Below are 16401 nucleotides of genomic sequence, written 5' to 3' on the forward strand. Positions count from 1 at the left end.
TCTAAATTTAGAGGGGGGTGAGAAAGTTAGTTGGCTCTCATCCAAGTAATTTGTACAAATTGGGCTTCTGTCCTGGCTGGGCTATGCTGTCGGTTCATTCTGTGTTCCTGAGGTGCTTTTCCACCCCGGGGAGCAGGTGGCAGCAGTGGAGTTCAGGCTGGAGTGCCTCTTGCCAGCAGCCAATCGGGAGGGGTTTTCCCTCGCGGGGCATGCTGGGGGAGGCTACTTCTGGAGCAGACGCCATTAGGCGGGGTTCTTGTTCCGGGTGTGGCGCCCACCTTCAGGGCGATCACACATCACGGGCCCCGGCGATATGGCCTTCCAGGCTGGGGCGCACGTGCTACGCGGTGTTCTTGGTTCCGGGACCATGTTGGCCCGGGGCAACTGAAGCTATGGCTGGGCCCCAGTGGTTCCCAAGTTCTGAGGAGATTCCAAGCGAGATAGCTGTTTGGTGAGGAGTCAGCCTGAGGAGAGCCAAGAGAGGCAGGCAATCCAACAGGGCCTCGACAACTGGGAGGTTGGATGTCAGCAACCTGTCAGTCGGTGACCCAAAACAAGAAAACTATCTGAGGTAGATTCGGGCATTAATATTACTGAGCAAGATTTACTTCACTATCTACATTCTGGAGAGGAGCCTGTGGCAGAGGTTCCACTCAGATATTCATTTCTACCAAGTCTGTGGCAGAGGCTTGTTTCTTTCAAGGTTCCGAGTGATACCCTGGCTGCCAGGTCGGTGTGAGAGGCCTGTCCAGGTACACTATACCCACTCCGAGTGGAGTGGCGACGAAGGTGAAGTGTCGTTGGAAGCAGGACTGCTTCCGTTCTACTAGGCCTGAATCTGCAATTCTCCTCCTCACCCATCTTTCATCTATCTACCTCAAGTTTACTGTTTGCCATGTTGGGCAAGAATAAAAGCACAAGAAAGACACCCGCTGTTTGGACATTCCATCATTGCTGCTCTCATCTATCTACCCCTAGACGCTCACAGAGGTAACACGCCATCCCAATCTATAACCAGCGGCTCCTTCGGGGGTGAGCGCTACACATGCATGGATCAGAACACAGTCTGATCGGTATGACCGTATGAATAAGGCCTTATAAATAGGCTGTTGACTGTGGGACTCTTCCTGGTGTCCTTGAGTCCCCCCTCTCCACCACTTGTCTGCCACAAGCAAAAAATAAATAAAAAATTAGCATGTGACTCATTTCACGTGACAACAATGTTGCCTGGTGATTAACCCAGTAATGGCACATGGGGCTGGGAGGAGGCCTAAAGCTCGAAGCCTGTGTAAGCTACTTGGAGTATACACAAAGTGGCATCACCAAATGCAGCCAAATAGGATGGCTTTCAAGGGAACCTGTTGCTTTGACCCTCATGGGCAAATCAAAAATTTCACTTTAAATGGACAAAGAAAAGCACTGTTTAAAAAAAATGATAAAAAAATAGTATCAACATGTAGTGTAGGCCAGTCATGCCCCATTGTAGTTCCTATGTTGCCCACTAGGTGTCACTGAAGGAGGCAGTGGGACTGGCCCTGGGTTTCTTAGGGATTGAGGAAGCTAATACCTTGCCCCTGCTAGGGGAGGAGCACCCTATATAACGTATAGGCAGAATGCTCCCTGGGGGTTCTGGTAACTCAGAAGGAGGATTTGGATTCTCAGAAGTATCTGGCACGTGATTCACCATGTAAGCAGTAGGCCTAGAAAGTGTACTTCCCACATAGCGGGAAGCAAGGAGCAGCCAGTCAGGCTGTCACTTATGAAGGACTCAGGGATGGTCCTCCATAGCGATCAGGTTTCACAACACTCTCTACTCTTTTTAAATGGCTTTGACTCTATCAAGGATGTGTTTCCTTAATCTGGAAGGCCACATGAACTGATTGTAAGTATTGTGATGTTTTATTTAGTAAAGCAAAGGCCAAAGGCATCTATGGTATGGATATTCCATTATTGGTGACCACATTAAAGCGGGGGTTCCGCCTATAAACAAAACATTTTTTTTTTCTTCTAGCATAAAATTAGGCATAGTAGCGCGAGCTACAGTATGCCTGTCTTGATTTTTTTATCCCCGTACTCACAGTGCAATCGTACATTAAAGATACCGACTCCCCGCGGGGAATGGGCGTTCCTATCCAGACGGAGGATAATTGACGGCCGGCTTTGGCACGTCACGCTTCTCCGGAAAAAGCCGAAATAGGCTTGGCTCTTCACGGCGCCTGCGCATAGTCTGTGCGCAGGCGCCGTATAGCGCCGTGAAGAGCCGAGACCTACTCCGGCTGTCTTCGGGGAGCGTGACGTGCCAGAGCCGGCCGTCAATCATCCTCCGTCTGGATAGGAACGCCCATTCCCCGCGGGGAGTCGGAATCTTCAATGTACGATTGCACTGTGAGTACCGGGCTAAAAAAATCAAGACAGGCATACTGTAGCTCGCGCTACTATGCCTAATTTTATGCTAAAATGTTGCTATGGAGGGTGAACCACCGCTTTAATGAGGACATCTTCTGGAAACAGACTGGTGCATGATGGGCTGCAATGGGGTCCAATACTTGCAACATTTATGAGATATGGATTGTACAGCTACAGAGATACTGGCTAGGCCAAGCTGGGTGCTGTGCCAGGTGTCTTCTGCCAGGCAATGTATGCTCCGAACCCAGCCACCCTTATGCTAGATCAGGGGTCTCCAAACTTTCTAAACAAAGGGCCAGTTTACTGTCCTTAAGATTTTTTTTTCAAAATATATATTTTTTTACTTATTATTATACATTTTTTTAAACATACAGACATGCAAGCAACCAAAACAGTTGGCACTGTACAACGGTAGGGCGCAAGTTACAAAGATGTTGCAACTGATCTCACATCATGCATATTATTATTTACATACTTATAGTATTATACAAACAAGAAGAATCATTATAACATGTTAATGCACATGTCAATATCCACCCCTATAAACAATATATACAACATGTATATAATCCAAAATGTTCTTACTTCTAGTAGCAAGATATACAGTGATAGACCGAGGAGGCAGCCCTATATCAGTGCCACTGAATTCCAGACTTTAGGGGAGCAGGAGTAGCCAATGGAAATTGAAAATGCCAAAGTGTCAGTTTGGGGTAAAAAATTACAAAGTGCCTGTAGTCCGTAGAAGGGGGGATAGTGCCCCATTATTGAAAAAATGGGTATTACCGCGCTTATCAGGGGGGGGGAGGGTAAGAGGGAGGTGGGGGGAGGGGTGGGGGTACAGCTGCGGCACTGAAAGGTGTATCAAATCATACGTAGTGATATTGGGGAAGGTGCCCCATTATTGGTATTAATGGGAGGAATAGTGCCTAATTGTTTATCAGTGGGAGGCATTATGCCCCATTGCTGGTGTGAGTGGGAGGCATAGTATCCCATCATTGGTGTCAGTGGAAGGAAAAATGCCCCATTATCTGTGTCGATGAAAAGAATGGTTCTCCACTGTTGGTGTCAGTGGGAGGAATATTTTCCAGAGGGCCGGATAAAAGCAAGCAAAGGACGGCATTCACCCAACGGGCTGCAGTTTGGAGACCACTGTGCTAGAGAAATCCAGAAGTCTGGATAATAGCAGGAAGGTCAGGACAATTATGGGTTAACTAGTGAAGGTGCTTCTCTTCCTCTTAACTACTTGCCGACCAGCCGCCGCAGTTATACGGCGGCAGGTCGGCTCGGCGAGATCACGTAGCTATACGTCATCTCGCCGTTCAGCCCCCTGCTCGCCCCTGATCCCGACGCGCGTGCCTGGCGGGCGCGATCTCCGCCGGGCACCCGCGATCACTCGTTACAGAGCGAGAACCGGGAGCTGTGTGTGTAAACACACAGCTCCCGGTCCTGTCAGGGGGAGAAATGACCTATCGTCTGTTCATACAATGTATAAACAGCGATTTGTCATTTCCCCATGTCAGTCCCACCCCCGTTCAGTTAGAACACACCCAGGGAACATGATTAAACCCTTCCTCGCCCCCTAGTGTTAACCCCTTCCCTGCCAGTGGCATTTTTATAGTAATGCATTTTTATAGCACTGATCGCTATAAAAATGCCAATGGTCCCAAACATGTGACAAAAGTGTCTGAAGTGTCCGCCCATAATGTCGCAGTACCGATAAAAATCGCTGATCGCCGCCATTACTAGTAAAAAAAAAATATTAATAAAAATGCCATAAAACTATCCCCTATTTTGTAAACGCTATAACTTCTGCGCAAACCAATCAATAAACGCTTATTACGATTTATTTTTTTACAAAAAATATGTAGAAGAATACGTATCGGTCTAAACTGAGGAAAAAATATTTTTTTTTTATAAATTTTTGGGGGATATTTATTATAGCAAAAAGTAAAAAATATAATTTTTTTTCTAAATTGTCGCTCTTTTTTTGTCTATAGCGCAAAAACGAAAAACCGCAGAGGTGATCAAATACCACCAAAAGAAAGCTCTATTTGTGGGAAAAAAAAGAAGGCAAATTTTGTTTGGGAGCCACGTCGCACGACCGCGCAATTGTCAGTTAAAGCGACGCAGTGCCGAATCGCAAAAAGTGGCCCGGTCATTGACCAGCAATATGGTCCGGGGCTGAAGTGGTTAAGCCCCGTACACACGGGCCAGAATCTCGTCAGGAAAAAAAAAAAAATTCTTGAAGAGATTCTTGGCAAGAATCTCTTGCCGCCCGAGTGTACAGACACTCCTTTCAAAAGAACTGCGGTTCTTTTGGAAGGCAAGACCGCGGTGACGTCATCGCCTACGACGAGCATGCACTCGTCACATTCAATGCCATCACCGCCATCTTGCTGCACCCTACCTATGCCTAGGAAGCTACCGCACATGCGTCAAAGTCATTTCGAGCATGCGCTGGTTTCCACGGCGACAGGTAAGTATACACACTCTCGGGTTTCTCGGCAGCAAAACACTGCCGAGAATCACGACGAGAAACTAGAGAGCAGGTTCTCTATTTTAAGCCTCGTACACACGCACGGTATACTCGGCAAGAAAGCTCTGCCAGCAGTTTTCTTGCTGGTTCTTGCCGAGTGTGTGTACGAGGCTTAAGCATTAGGACATAAGGGAGGCACAAGGAAGGCAGGCAGCCAAGCACACAGTCATGTTACACCCAGGGCCGCCATCAGGGGGGTACAGGCATTACACCTGTAAGGGGCCCGGAGGTCCCCAGGGGCCCGGATGACAACCCCCTTTAAAAAAAAAAAAAAATTGTTTTTTTTTTTTTTTTTTTAGGGCAAATTTTTTTTTTTAGAGGTCCGGAGGTCCCCAGGGGCCCGGAGGCCCCGGATGGCAACCCCCCTTTTTTTATTAATTTTTTTATAAAAAAAATATTTTTTATATATATTTTTATTTTATTTTTTAATAAAGAGCCATTTTTTTTTAGAGGTCCGGAGGTCCCCATATATATATATATATTATTATTATTATTATTATTATTATTATTATTATTATTATTAAAGGGCCCATAGGTCCCCAGGGCCCCGGATGGCAACCCCCCTTTTTTTATTAATTTTTTTATAAAAAAAATATTTTTTATATATATTTTTATTTATTTTTTTAATAAAGAGCCATTTTTTTTAGAGGTCCGGAGGTCCCCATATATATTATTATTATTATTATTATTATTATTATTATTATTATTATTAAAGGGCCCATAGGTCCCCAGGGCCCCGGATGGCAACCCCCCTTTTTTTATAAAAAAAATATATTTTTTTATATATATTTTTTTATATATATATATTTTTTTTCTTTATATATATATATATTAAAGGGCTCAGAGGTCCCCAGGGCCCCATGTGTGGCAAACCCCCCCTTTTTTTTAATAAATGTTTTTTTTTGTTTATATATATATATATATATATAATATATATATATATATATATATATATATATATATATATATATATATATATATATATATATATTTTATTATTATTAAAGGGCCCTGGATGGCAACCCCCCCTTTTTTTTCATAAATGTTTCTTTTTAATTTTATATATATATATATATATATATATATATATATATATATTTTTTTATTATTATTATTAAAGGGCCCAGAGGTCCTGGATGGCAACCCCCCTTTTTTGCAATTTTTATATATATATATATATATATCTATATATATATATATATATATATATATATATATATATATATATATATATATATATATATATATATATATATATATATATATATATACATACACACACACACACATACATTTATATATATATATATATATATATACATATATATATATATTATTAAAGGGCCCAGAGGTCCCCAGGGCCCCAGATGGCAACCCCCTTTTTTAAAAAAAAAAAAAATATTTTTTTATATATATTTTTTATTTTTATTAAAGGGCCCAGAGGTCCCCAGGGCCCCGGATGGCTACCCCCTTTTTTTATATATTTTTTCTTTATTTGTTCGTTTTTGTGTAAAGGCCCCCCCGCCTCTCAATCCGCGGCAGCCCCCCCCCCCCGCTTCTCAATTTATGGCGGCAGCACCCCCCCCCCCCCCGGTTCTCTGCTCCAGGGGGCCCATGCCTGAAGCTGTGTAAGGGGCCCCATAATTCCTGATGGCGGCCCTGGTTACACCACATATGTAATTTAGTTACATGTCAATGTTACCAACACCACTTTCTGGCCTACGATCGGATGGACAAAGTTTACTTCCAATTTTATCTTTTTCACACTGATCCTATATTTTTGTGAGACTTTAAATGCTGAGAGCTTTGGGCCTGATTCCCAAAAGAGATACGCAGACTTAACTGCTGTTCAGTCTGTGCCTAACTTTGGAAACGATTCTCAAAAGGCTTTTTCCAAAGTTAGGCAGAAAATCTGACATGTGTAAGACACTTACACGGTCAGATCTTAGGATGCAGTACCGCATCCGCCGCTGGGGGCATTTCTCATGGAAATGCAGCTTTGAGTATGCAAATGAGGACTTAAGCAGATTCTCAAAGCATTTCAGCATTGTGATTTCTGCGTAAGTTCCGATTTTGCTTGCGCAAAACTAGGGCTGGTTTTACAATGTGTAAAGTTAGTCACACCTTGTAAAGGCCCATTCAAGCGACGGCATTTGGTATGCATTCCTGAGGGAGAACTCCACGGCAATTTTTAAATTCAAAACCGGCATGGGTTCCCCCCCCAGGAGCATACCAGGCCCTTAGGTCTGGTATGGGTTGTAAGGAGACCCCCCCACGCCGAAAAATCGACGTAGGGGGTCCCCCTACAATCCATACCAGACCCGTATCCAAAGCACGCTACCCGGCCGGTCAGGAAGGGAGTGGGGACGAGCGAGCGCCCCCCCCCTCCTGAGCCGTGCCAGGCCGCATGCCCTCAACATGGGGGGGTTGGGTGCTCTGGGGCAGGGGGGCGCACTACGGGCCCCCCCACCCCAGAGAACCCTGTCCCCATGTTGATGAGGACAGGACTTCTTCCCGACAACCCTTGCCGTTGGTTGTCGGGGTCTGCGGGCGGGGACTTATCGGAATCTGGGAGTCCCCTCAAATAAGGGGGCCCCCAGATACCGGCCCCCCACCCTAAGTGAATGGATATGGGGTACATCGTACCCCTACCCATTCACCTGGAGGCAAAAAGTAAAAGTTAGTAAACACACAACACAAGGGTTTTTAAAATAATTTATTATTCTGCTCTGGAGGCCCCCCCTGTCTTCTTTATTAGCTCTATTACCAGGGGGGGCTTCTTCTTCCACTCTCCGGGGGTCTTCTTCCACTCTCCGGGGGGGGTTTCTTCTTCCGCTCTTCGGGGGGGGGGGGCTTCTCCGCTCTCCGGGGGTCTTCTTCTCTCTTCGCCGCTCTTCCGCTGTTGACTCGGCGAACCCCGGTTCTTCTCCAGCTGTCCGGTGCCTTCTTCTTCAGCGCTGGCTGCCTGCTATCTTTGTGTGTTAGCTCAATTAGTAACAGGCAGCCGGCGCGGTCTTCTGTGACGTCAGATTCTTCTCTTCTGTTCTTCTCCCCTCTTCCGCGTGGGTACCTACCGGAGCATGATGGGACGGTGATGCCTATATAAATGGGATGCAAGGCGCGCTTCCATCATTGCAGTGACAAGAGGCGACGTGTCAACATCGGAAGAAGGGAAGAGAAGAACCTGACGTCACAGAAGACCGCGCTGGCTGCCTGTTACTAATTGAGCTAACACACAAAGATAGCAGGCAGCCAGCGCTGAAGAAGAAGGCACCGGACAGCTGGAGAAGAACCGGGGTTCGCCGAGTCAACAGCGGAGAGCGGCGAAGAGAGAAGAAGACCCCCGGAGAGCGGAGAAGCCCCCCCCGAAGAGCGGAAGAAGAAACCCCCCCCGGAGAGTGGAAGAAGACCCCCGGAGAGTGGAAGAAGAAGCCCCCCCCTGGTAATAGAGCTAATAAAGAAGACAGGGGGGGCCTCCGGAGCAGAATAATAAATTATTTTAAAAACCCTTGTGTTGTGTGTTTACTAACTTTTACTTTTTGCCTCCAGGTGAATGGGTAGGGGTACGATGTACCCCATATCCATTCACTTAGGGTGGGGGGCCGGTATCAGGGGGCCCCCTTATTTGAGGGGACTCCCAGATTCCGATAAGTCCCCGCCCGCAGACCCCGACAACCAACGGCAAGGGTTGTCGGGAAGAGGTCCTGTCCTCATCAACATGGGGACAGGGTGCTCTGGGGTGGGGGGGCCCGCAGTGCGCCCCCCTGCCCCAGAGCACCCAACCCCCCCATGTTGAGGGCATGCGGCCTGGCACGGCTCAGGAGGGGGGGGGCGCTCGCTCGTCCCCACTCCCTTCCTGACCGGCCGGGTAGCGTGCTTTGGATACGGGTCTGGTATGGATTGTAGGGGGACCCCCTACGTCGATTTTTCGGCGTGGGGGGGTCTCCTTACAACCCATACCAGACCTAAGGGCCTGGTATGCTCCTGGGGGGGGGAACCCATGCCGGTTTTTTCTTTGAAAATTGGCATGGAGTTCTCCCTCTCAGGAATGCATGCTGAGCGACGCTGTCATTTTTTTTTATAATTATTTGTTTTCCCGGCGCGTATATTTTTTTTCACCCGTCGCAACTTTAGTGTCCCGTCGCAATCTTCAAAGCCGCCCGGCGTCAATTACGTTCGCGCGCTGCACGTCGGGAAAATTACGTCACACGCATGCGCAGTACGGCCGGCGCGGGAGCGCGCCTCATTTAAATTTTAAACGCCCCCCGGAGAGGAGGACCGCCTTGCGACGGCGGCACTTAAGTTACACGGCCTGAAATTTCTAGGTAAGCGCTTTGAAGATCGGGCACTTAGGTAGAGATTTTAAGTCAGTGTAACTTAACTGCTGAAAGTTAAGTTAGGCAGCTTTTTTGAGAATTTGGCCCTTTGTGCTTAACTTGGAAGGAGAGGAAAGGTTTCTGAATTAAAATGACTAGCAGATCAGTAAGCATGCATTGTTTTATTGGCACATGCTGAACTGCTGCCAACAAATTTCAAAGAGAAGGGGGCAGATCCACAAAAGAATTACGCCGGCGTATCTATCGATACGCCGCGTAATTTCAAATTTTGCGCGTCGTATCTTTGTTTTGTATCTACAAAACAAGATACGATTGCATCTCGGATCGATCCGACAGGCGTACGTCTTAGTACGCCTTTGGATCGTAGATGCATTTTTCCGCCGGCCGCTAGGTGGCGTTTCCGTCGAATTCCGCGTCGAGTATGCAAATTAGCTAGTTACGGCGATCCACGAACGTCCGGCCGGCGCATTTTTTTACGTCATTTGCGTTCGGCTTTTTCCGGCGTATAGTTACCCCTGCTATTATGAGGCGGACTCAATGTTAAGTATGGCCGTCGTTCCCGCCTCGCATTTTGAATCGTTTGCGTAAGTCGTTCGCGAATAGGGATTTGCGTAGAATGAAGTCATCGTCGTAAGCATTGACTTGTTCCGGTTTAATTTCGAGCATGCGCACTGGGATACCCCCACGGACGGCGCATTCGCCGTTCAAAAAAAACGTTGTTTACGTTGGGTCACGACGTATTTACATAAAACACGCCCCCATCACATCGTTTTGAATTCCGCGCCCTGACGCCGCCAAAGATACACGATGCCACCGTAACTTACGGCGCAAATTCTTTTAAATTTTCGGAAAAAAAAGGTTACGGCGGCGTAGTGTATCTTAGGTACGCTACGCCCGACGCAAATATGCGCCGAGGTACGTGAATCTGCCCCAAAGTCCTCATCCTAGAACATAAGCCGGGTAATATTATGACACATTGCACTACAGAACTAAGACTGGAGATTACATTGTTATGTTTTTTTAAATGCACTGTAGGACCGCAACATGGGTTTTAACCTGTCTTTTTAGTTCACGTTTAACATATATTTTGGGGTTCACTCACCTGCACCCTGGACCTGAGCGTTCTCCAGTAGGAAGAAGATATGCTGCTACGTACCGCCTTCCGTACCTAAGTAGAGTGGAGCAGTATTATACATCAGCGCAACAATGTACAATTTTTTCAACCAAAGAAGGCAGAGCTGAGAATGAACTGAAAACCTGCAACAATGCTGTACATATTTCTGGTTATTACTGCTGATGGACTTGGCTCAGCTGGTAATGTCTGGAGGTTAAACAAAATGTGTCATTATGCAAGACGTCTATGTGAAATAAAGCACTAGTCAAATGCAGAAATCTCCTCCTAGATACATCTGCTAGGTCACAGGATGTCTCTAAAACACCCTAGCTTAAATAAAATAAATTAGAGTGTTATTACGTCTTGGAGTGCCATTTATTTTTAATGCACATCTACTTGTAGTGAGGTGCAGTCTATTTTCTCCACTGCGGGTGGCGCTCATCGGCACTGTCAATGAAGGTGGAGGAGGAAGTTAGAGGAGGAACCTAGTTCCTCTATGTTTTCCAGAGAGGAGGCATCTGATTGGATGTTGGCACCCTTTGACGGACATTTTGGGTCAGGCAGACTCTATTTAAGACCTTGGCTCCCAGGTTTAGCATGCATTCCAAGTGTGGCTTGAGTAGAGAAAGGTCACCCATCTGTCAGGGAGAGGTTCCAGATCAGTAGGGAAAGTGCAGGGACACACCATCCTTCCTGGAAGCTTTCCCACTTAGGTATGAATCAGCCAAGGGCTCTGTGCAGGTCATTCAAGTTTCTCCACACCAGACCATTTAAACCATGTCTTCATGGAACTGGTTTTGTACACCTGGGTACAGTCATGCTGAAACAAAAAAGAGCCTTCCCTCAGCTCAAAGCTTGTTTGTTTGCTGTAGCCTTAAAGCGGAGTTCCAGACTTTTTTGATGTTTATTAAAAGCCAGCAGCTACAAAAAGCATAGCTGTTGGCTTTTAATAAACATACACTTACCTGCTCCACTGTCCAGCAACCTGATTGGACAGGCGATCGCCTGGGACCTGTCACGTGTCCCAGGCAATCGCCTACAGGGAGGGGCCGCCAAAAGGCGATATGATGAATTGCCTTAGTGGTCCCTGGGCGGAAGGAGGAAGTGGGACAGGAAGTCCCACTCCTCCTGAAGCCCCCACTCCCCCCCCCAAAAAAAAATTACATGCCAAATGTGGCATGTAAGAGGGCGAGGAGTGGATTAAGCGGAAGTTTCACTTTTGGGTGGAACTCCGCTTTAACAGTACCCTTCACTGGAAACACCTGAACTCAAAAATGAGGGGTGTCCAAATAATACAATTTTGGCCATTTAGTATACAGTATATTCTCTGACTGCAGGTTTTCCGTAAAATGCTGGTAATTCTGAGATCTTACGTATGTTAAAAAGATATCACTTACCTTTTGGTCCAGCAGCACAGTTGATATCAAAATAAATAAACCCTAGATCAAAAACAATACAAGTTAATATTCCTTATTGTGTGTTTCAGTAAAAAAAAAAGTCCAGACAGTAGGGCTTAAAAATGTGAATATTCAAACATATAGCAAGTTTGTACAGTATATATTGCATTTATTATGTTCAGGTCTTTAAAAAAAAGTTTGATATTTTTGTTTTATTTTGTTATAGGTTAAATTCACACAGTAATGCAGAGCCGGCGGATCAATTCACCGCTCCGGCAGCTCTCTGTTCCCTGCTGCAGTAGGGGGAAGTGTGGTGCGTGATTCAGTGCATGACATTACTCTATTTTTGTTGTTGTTTTGTACAAACTTTATTTGAAGTGTTCAAAATGTACAAGGTCTGGTAGCGCGATGCACATCGCTACTGTAGATTGCTATGGAATTTGCAATTAAAATGCAGTGTGTTGCAGTGTGAATGAGACACATACTGTAGAAACAATTGTTTCTTGTGGTGACGGACATTGTACAATGCGATAAAACGTCTGTCACCACACATAGGGGCGTTATTTACGAAAGTCAAATCCACTTTGCACTACAAGTGCAAACTACAAGTGCAAAGTGCACTTGAAATTGCACTGAAAGTACACTTGAAAGTGCAGTCGCTGTAAATCTGAGGGGTAGATCTCAAATGTGGGGAAGCTCTGCTGATTTTATCAATTTTACCAATCATGTGCAAGCTAAAATGCTGTTTTTTATTTTCCTTGCATGTCCCCCTCGGATCTACAGCAACTGCACTTCCAAGTGCACTTTCAGTGGTTTTGCCTTTAGTAAATAACCCCCATAGTGTCAATTAGTTCTAAGTCAACTACATTTACAGTATAATGCTTCATATGAAAGGTGGAGCTCTTGGCTCCTGTTCACACATTTACCAGTCTTATCTTATAAGAGAAGTATGTGTTTTTTTATTTCTAGATTAATACTTACTTAGGTGGATGCTGTATCTGTCCCCACTGCCTCTTTACTGAGAACCGAGCCACCGAGAATCGCCGATGGCTCGGTTCTCTCTGCTCCACGAGCGGAGAGCTGCTGATTGTCAGTCATCAGCTCTCCTGCTCTGCTCCTCCATGCTCATTGGAGCGCTAAACTGTGGAGGGGTGGGGAGTGGCTGTCTCAGCCTCTCGATGAGAGGCTGAGACTGCCATCAGCCTAGGCAGCCGGCAGATCCAGACTTCCTAAGTCGGGATGATGTGCTGCCTCGACTGATTCCAGTGACGTCAGCGGAGAGCGGACTTCAGACCGCTCTACGCTGAAAACGTGTCACAGGAGTGCACTCCTGTGACCCATAGGAGAAGCCCAGCCAAACAAGCTCAGGCTGGACTTCTCCTTTAAAAGAGAAGTATGTTTTGTTTTCTCCATTATACTTACCTCAATGGATGCATTATCGTTCCGATGCTGCATCGGTCTCTGGCGCCTCATTGACAACCGAGCGATTGGACATCGCAGATGGCTCGGTTCTCATAGCTCTCCGAGCAGAGAGCTGCAGACTGTCAATCAGCGGCTCTCCGCTCTGCCCCACCCACGCTCACTGGAGCACTGAGCTGTGGAGGGGTGGGGAGCTGTAAAGCTACATGTCCTCTGGTTTATTTACACCCTGCAGATGTTTTCTAATAAACAAATTATTAAACATATGGGAAGTGCATTCTATACACACCTGAAAAGAGTTGAGTGCTGCAAATATACCATGGATCACCAAATTTGTGGGATCAAATAAAAGTCCGAGCCCGAATCCCCATGTGGTTCCTAGAAGAGGATTGAGGACTGCCATCGTTTTAGCAATTACAATCACCGTTTTCCTGTCCTCTCTCCCAGGTTTTTCTCCAACAGTAGGTCTCATCAACTTGAAGATGACCACTATCAAGATCAATATATTGATAAACACAATAGATAAAGCGGGTACCACGAAGGCAAGGAAGGTCTTGGAGCCATAGTCAAGCCAACACAAATTGCTGCTTATAAATGTACCTCTGGGTTCCGTTGAAGCCACGGTGATAATGGTTATCAGAAGAGGACATCCGTAGCCCAACAAAAAAGCTATGATCATCATGGTCTTCCTACTCATGTCATGCAAGATGTAAACCATGCGATAAAAAAGAATAAGTCCTGTGGTCAGCATCCAGAAAAACAAAGACAAGTAGAAGAAGAAGCTAAAGAAGGCAGCGGCTTTGCAGGCAGCTGATCCTTTATTGTTCTCTAGTGCCGCTCCAATGATAAACCAGATATCAGCTACCAGAAGCGCAATGGCAATATTCACCAGGCAGACGTGACGTATGTAGGAGGTCTTGTTTTTGATAACTGAGGCCCACACTAAGGCCTCGATAAGCAGAGTGACCACCAAGCAGAGAAGAGATATTCCGACTCCAATGTAACTAATTATGTCCAAAAATTTATTTTTCACTGGTCCCATAAGGATTGAGAAGGAAGTCAAGTGGTTACATGAGCATAATATCAGACCATTTTCTTCTGTGGTGCTACAGCCGCTGCTATTCCAAACATCCCGCACCAAGTCATACCAGACGCATTCTGGGTTCACCAAAGACGTATTACTCTTAGAAAAGGACATACTTATTTTAACTGTGGAGTTCGAATCAATAACTGTCGACATAACCAGCCCATTGACAACCTTTGGTGTATTCACTGGCTTTGCCAAAATGTCCTTAATCGTACCGTAAGTGACAGTGATCACCTTGCTAGCGTTTTGCGGCCATTTGCTCAAATCGATAAACACATTGCCTGTTAAATTTAGCAAGGAAAAACTCCCATTGTAGTCAGTGGCTTTGTCTATGGTTTGTCCAAAAAGCTGAATGTTATTGTTTTTGGATTTATTTTGAAAGCTGATATTGCCATTGAAGTTTAGATTTTTTGCAAAAGTCTCTACATCATTTAGAAGGGTCACACTTTGATTGGCCACCCTATTCCAAACGCTGGGCTTGTCCACCATAATATCAACTGTTGTGATAATGTTCTAGAAAAAAAAAAAGTTTAGTATTAATACTATTGTTGTAACAAAACTCCAGGTAAACACCTAAATATGCACTTAAAATACATACAATATATGGCCACTGTTTTACCTGCCTAAGGCTTTTTAGTTCTGTTCAGTCACGTGAACAGGACCCTCCTAACCCTCTTGTACTGAATTAAATTATAACTGTACTGTTTCTAGACATGTGCACTGTCCAAATTTTTTTTAGTTCTTGTTTCATTCGTTTTTTTTCTTTCGGAAATTCAAACATTCGTAAATTTGGAATTCATAATTTCGTAAATTTGTAAATTCGACATTTCAGAATTCGTAAATTCGAAAATTTGTAAATTCGTAAATTTAGAATTCGGAAATGAGAAAATTTGGAATTTGTGAATTAGAAAATTTGGTATTCGGAAATTAGAGAATTCGAAAAACTTGAAAATCTGAAAATAAGAAAAGGAAAAATCTGAAAATTTGAACAAAAATCCCCAATTTTTAAATAATAACTAACTAATAAAAACTAACTATTAAATTATAGGTAATGGAATTTCATTTCAAATTTGGCTGTTAGTGAACGTAACGAATACAAATGTATCTGAAGTTCCGAATTACTCTAAACAAATAGAACAAAACTAAATAATAATAAATAATAATACATTATTATTATTGTTATTTATTATTATTAATTTGTTACGTTCCATTTGTTTAGATGCGGCATTCATTATTATGGATAATTCGTAACTTCGGATAAATTCGGATTTGTTATGTTTACTAAAAGCCAAATTTGAAAGGAAATTCCAAATTTCGAAATTCCGAACTTCCGAATTTCCGAATAAACGTATTTATCTAAATTCGTTAAACGAATTTGGAACTAAATGAATTGCACATGTCTAACTGTTTCCATTATATTGTGAAGCGATGAGCAAACTGTTGGCACTATGAAACTATGAAATCCTCTATAATAATAACTACCGTGTTTCCCCGAAAATAAGACACCGTCTTATATTTATTTTTCCTCCAGAAATCACACTATGGCTTATTTTCGGGGGATGTCTTATTTTTTTTACCGGCAAGTATGGTACAACAGTATGGTACAACAATCTACATTTATTCAACTATCCCCTGGTGTTTGTGTGGGGTGAGAGACTGTTGCTGGTCAGTGCTGGGGAGAAGCTTTACTTCTTCCCCCAGAGTACAGAGCGTCCTTCTCCTCACTTCACTGAGGAGACTTTTTACTTTCACTTTCACCTGACAGGGGGAGCTGACCTTACCGTATTTATGGGGCTGCCGACACCTCTCCGTCACCTAGAGATACCGTGGAGCAGATAAGAAGGGCTGTACGACTTCTTTACAGCTAATGAGCTCCGCACCAGTACAGTACGCCTATCACGACTTGTTTTCCCGCCCACGCCGCTACGCATACGACACGCATACGACACGCCATCACTACGTCTTATTTTCGGGGATTCGACACGCCATCGCTACGTCTTATTTTCGGGGGGATGTCTTATATTTCGATATTGCGTCGAAATCCCGCTACGGCTTATTTTCGGAGTACGTCTTATTTTTGGGGAAACATGGTATACTCTGCCACA

General features: G+C 44.7%; 1 protein-coding gene across 2 annotated transcripts in view; it reads right to left on the reverse strand.

Moving 5' to 3' along the window:
* The window catches only part of LOC120936250 (adhesion G protein-coupled receptor F5-like), a 135109-nt gene that overhangs the window by 13319 nt on the left and 105389 nt on the right, over positions 1-16401 (reverse strand). For both annotated transcript variants that reach the window (XM_040348469.1, XM_040348470.1), the window contains exons 12-14: positions 13499-14809; positions 11791-11832; positions 10382-10447 (exon numbers count right to left, since the gene is read on the reverse strand). In XM_040348469.1, the coding sequence (XP_040204403.1) occupies positions 10382-10447; positions 11791-11832; positions 13499-14809 (1419 nt within the window). The remainder of the gene's footprint in view (positions 1-10381; positions 10448-11790; positions 11833-13498; positions 14810-16401) is intronic.

This window comes from Rana temporaria, chromosome 4 (assembly GCF_905171775.1).
Source record: "Rana temporaria chromosome 4, aRanTem1.1, whole genome shotgun sequence".
Taxonomy (NCBI): Eukaryota; Metazoa; Chordata; class Amphibia; order Anura; family Ranidae; genus Rana; species Rana temporaria.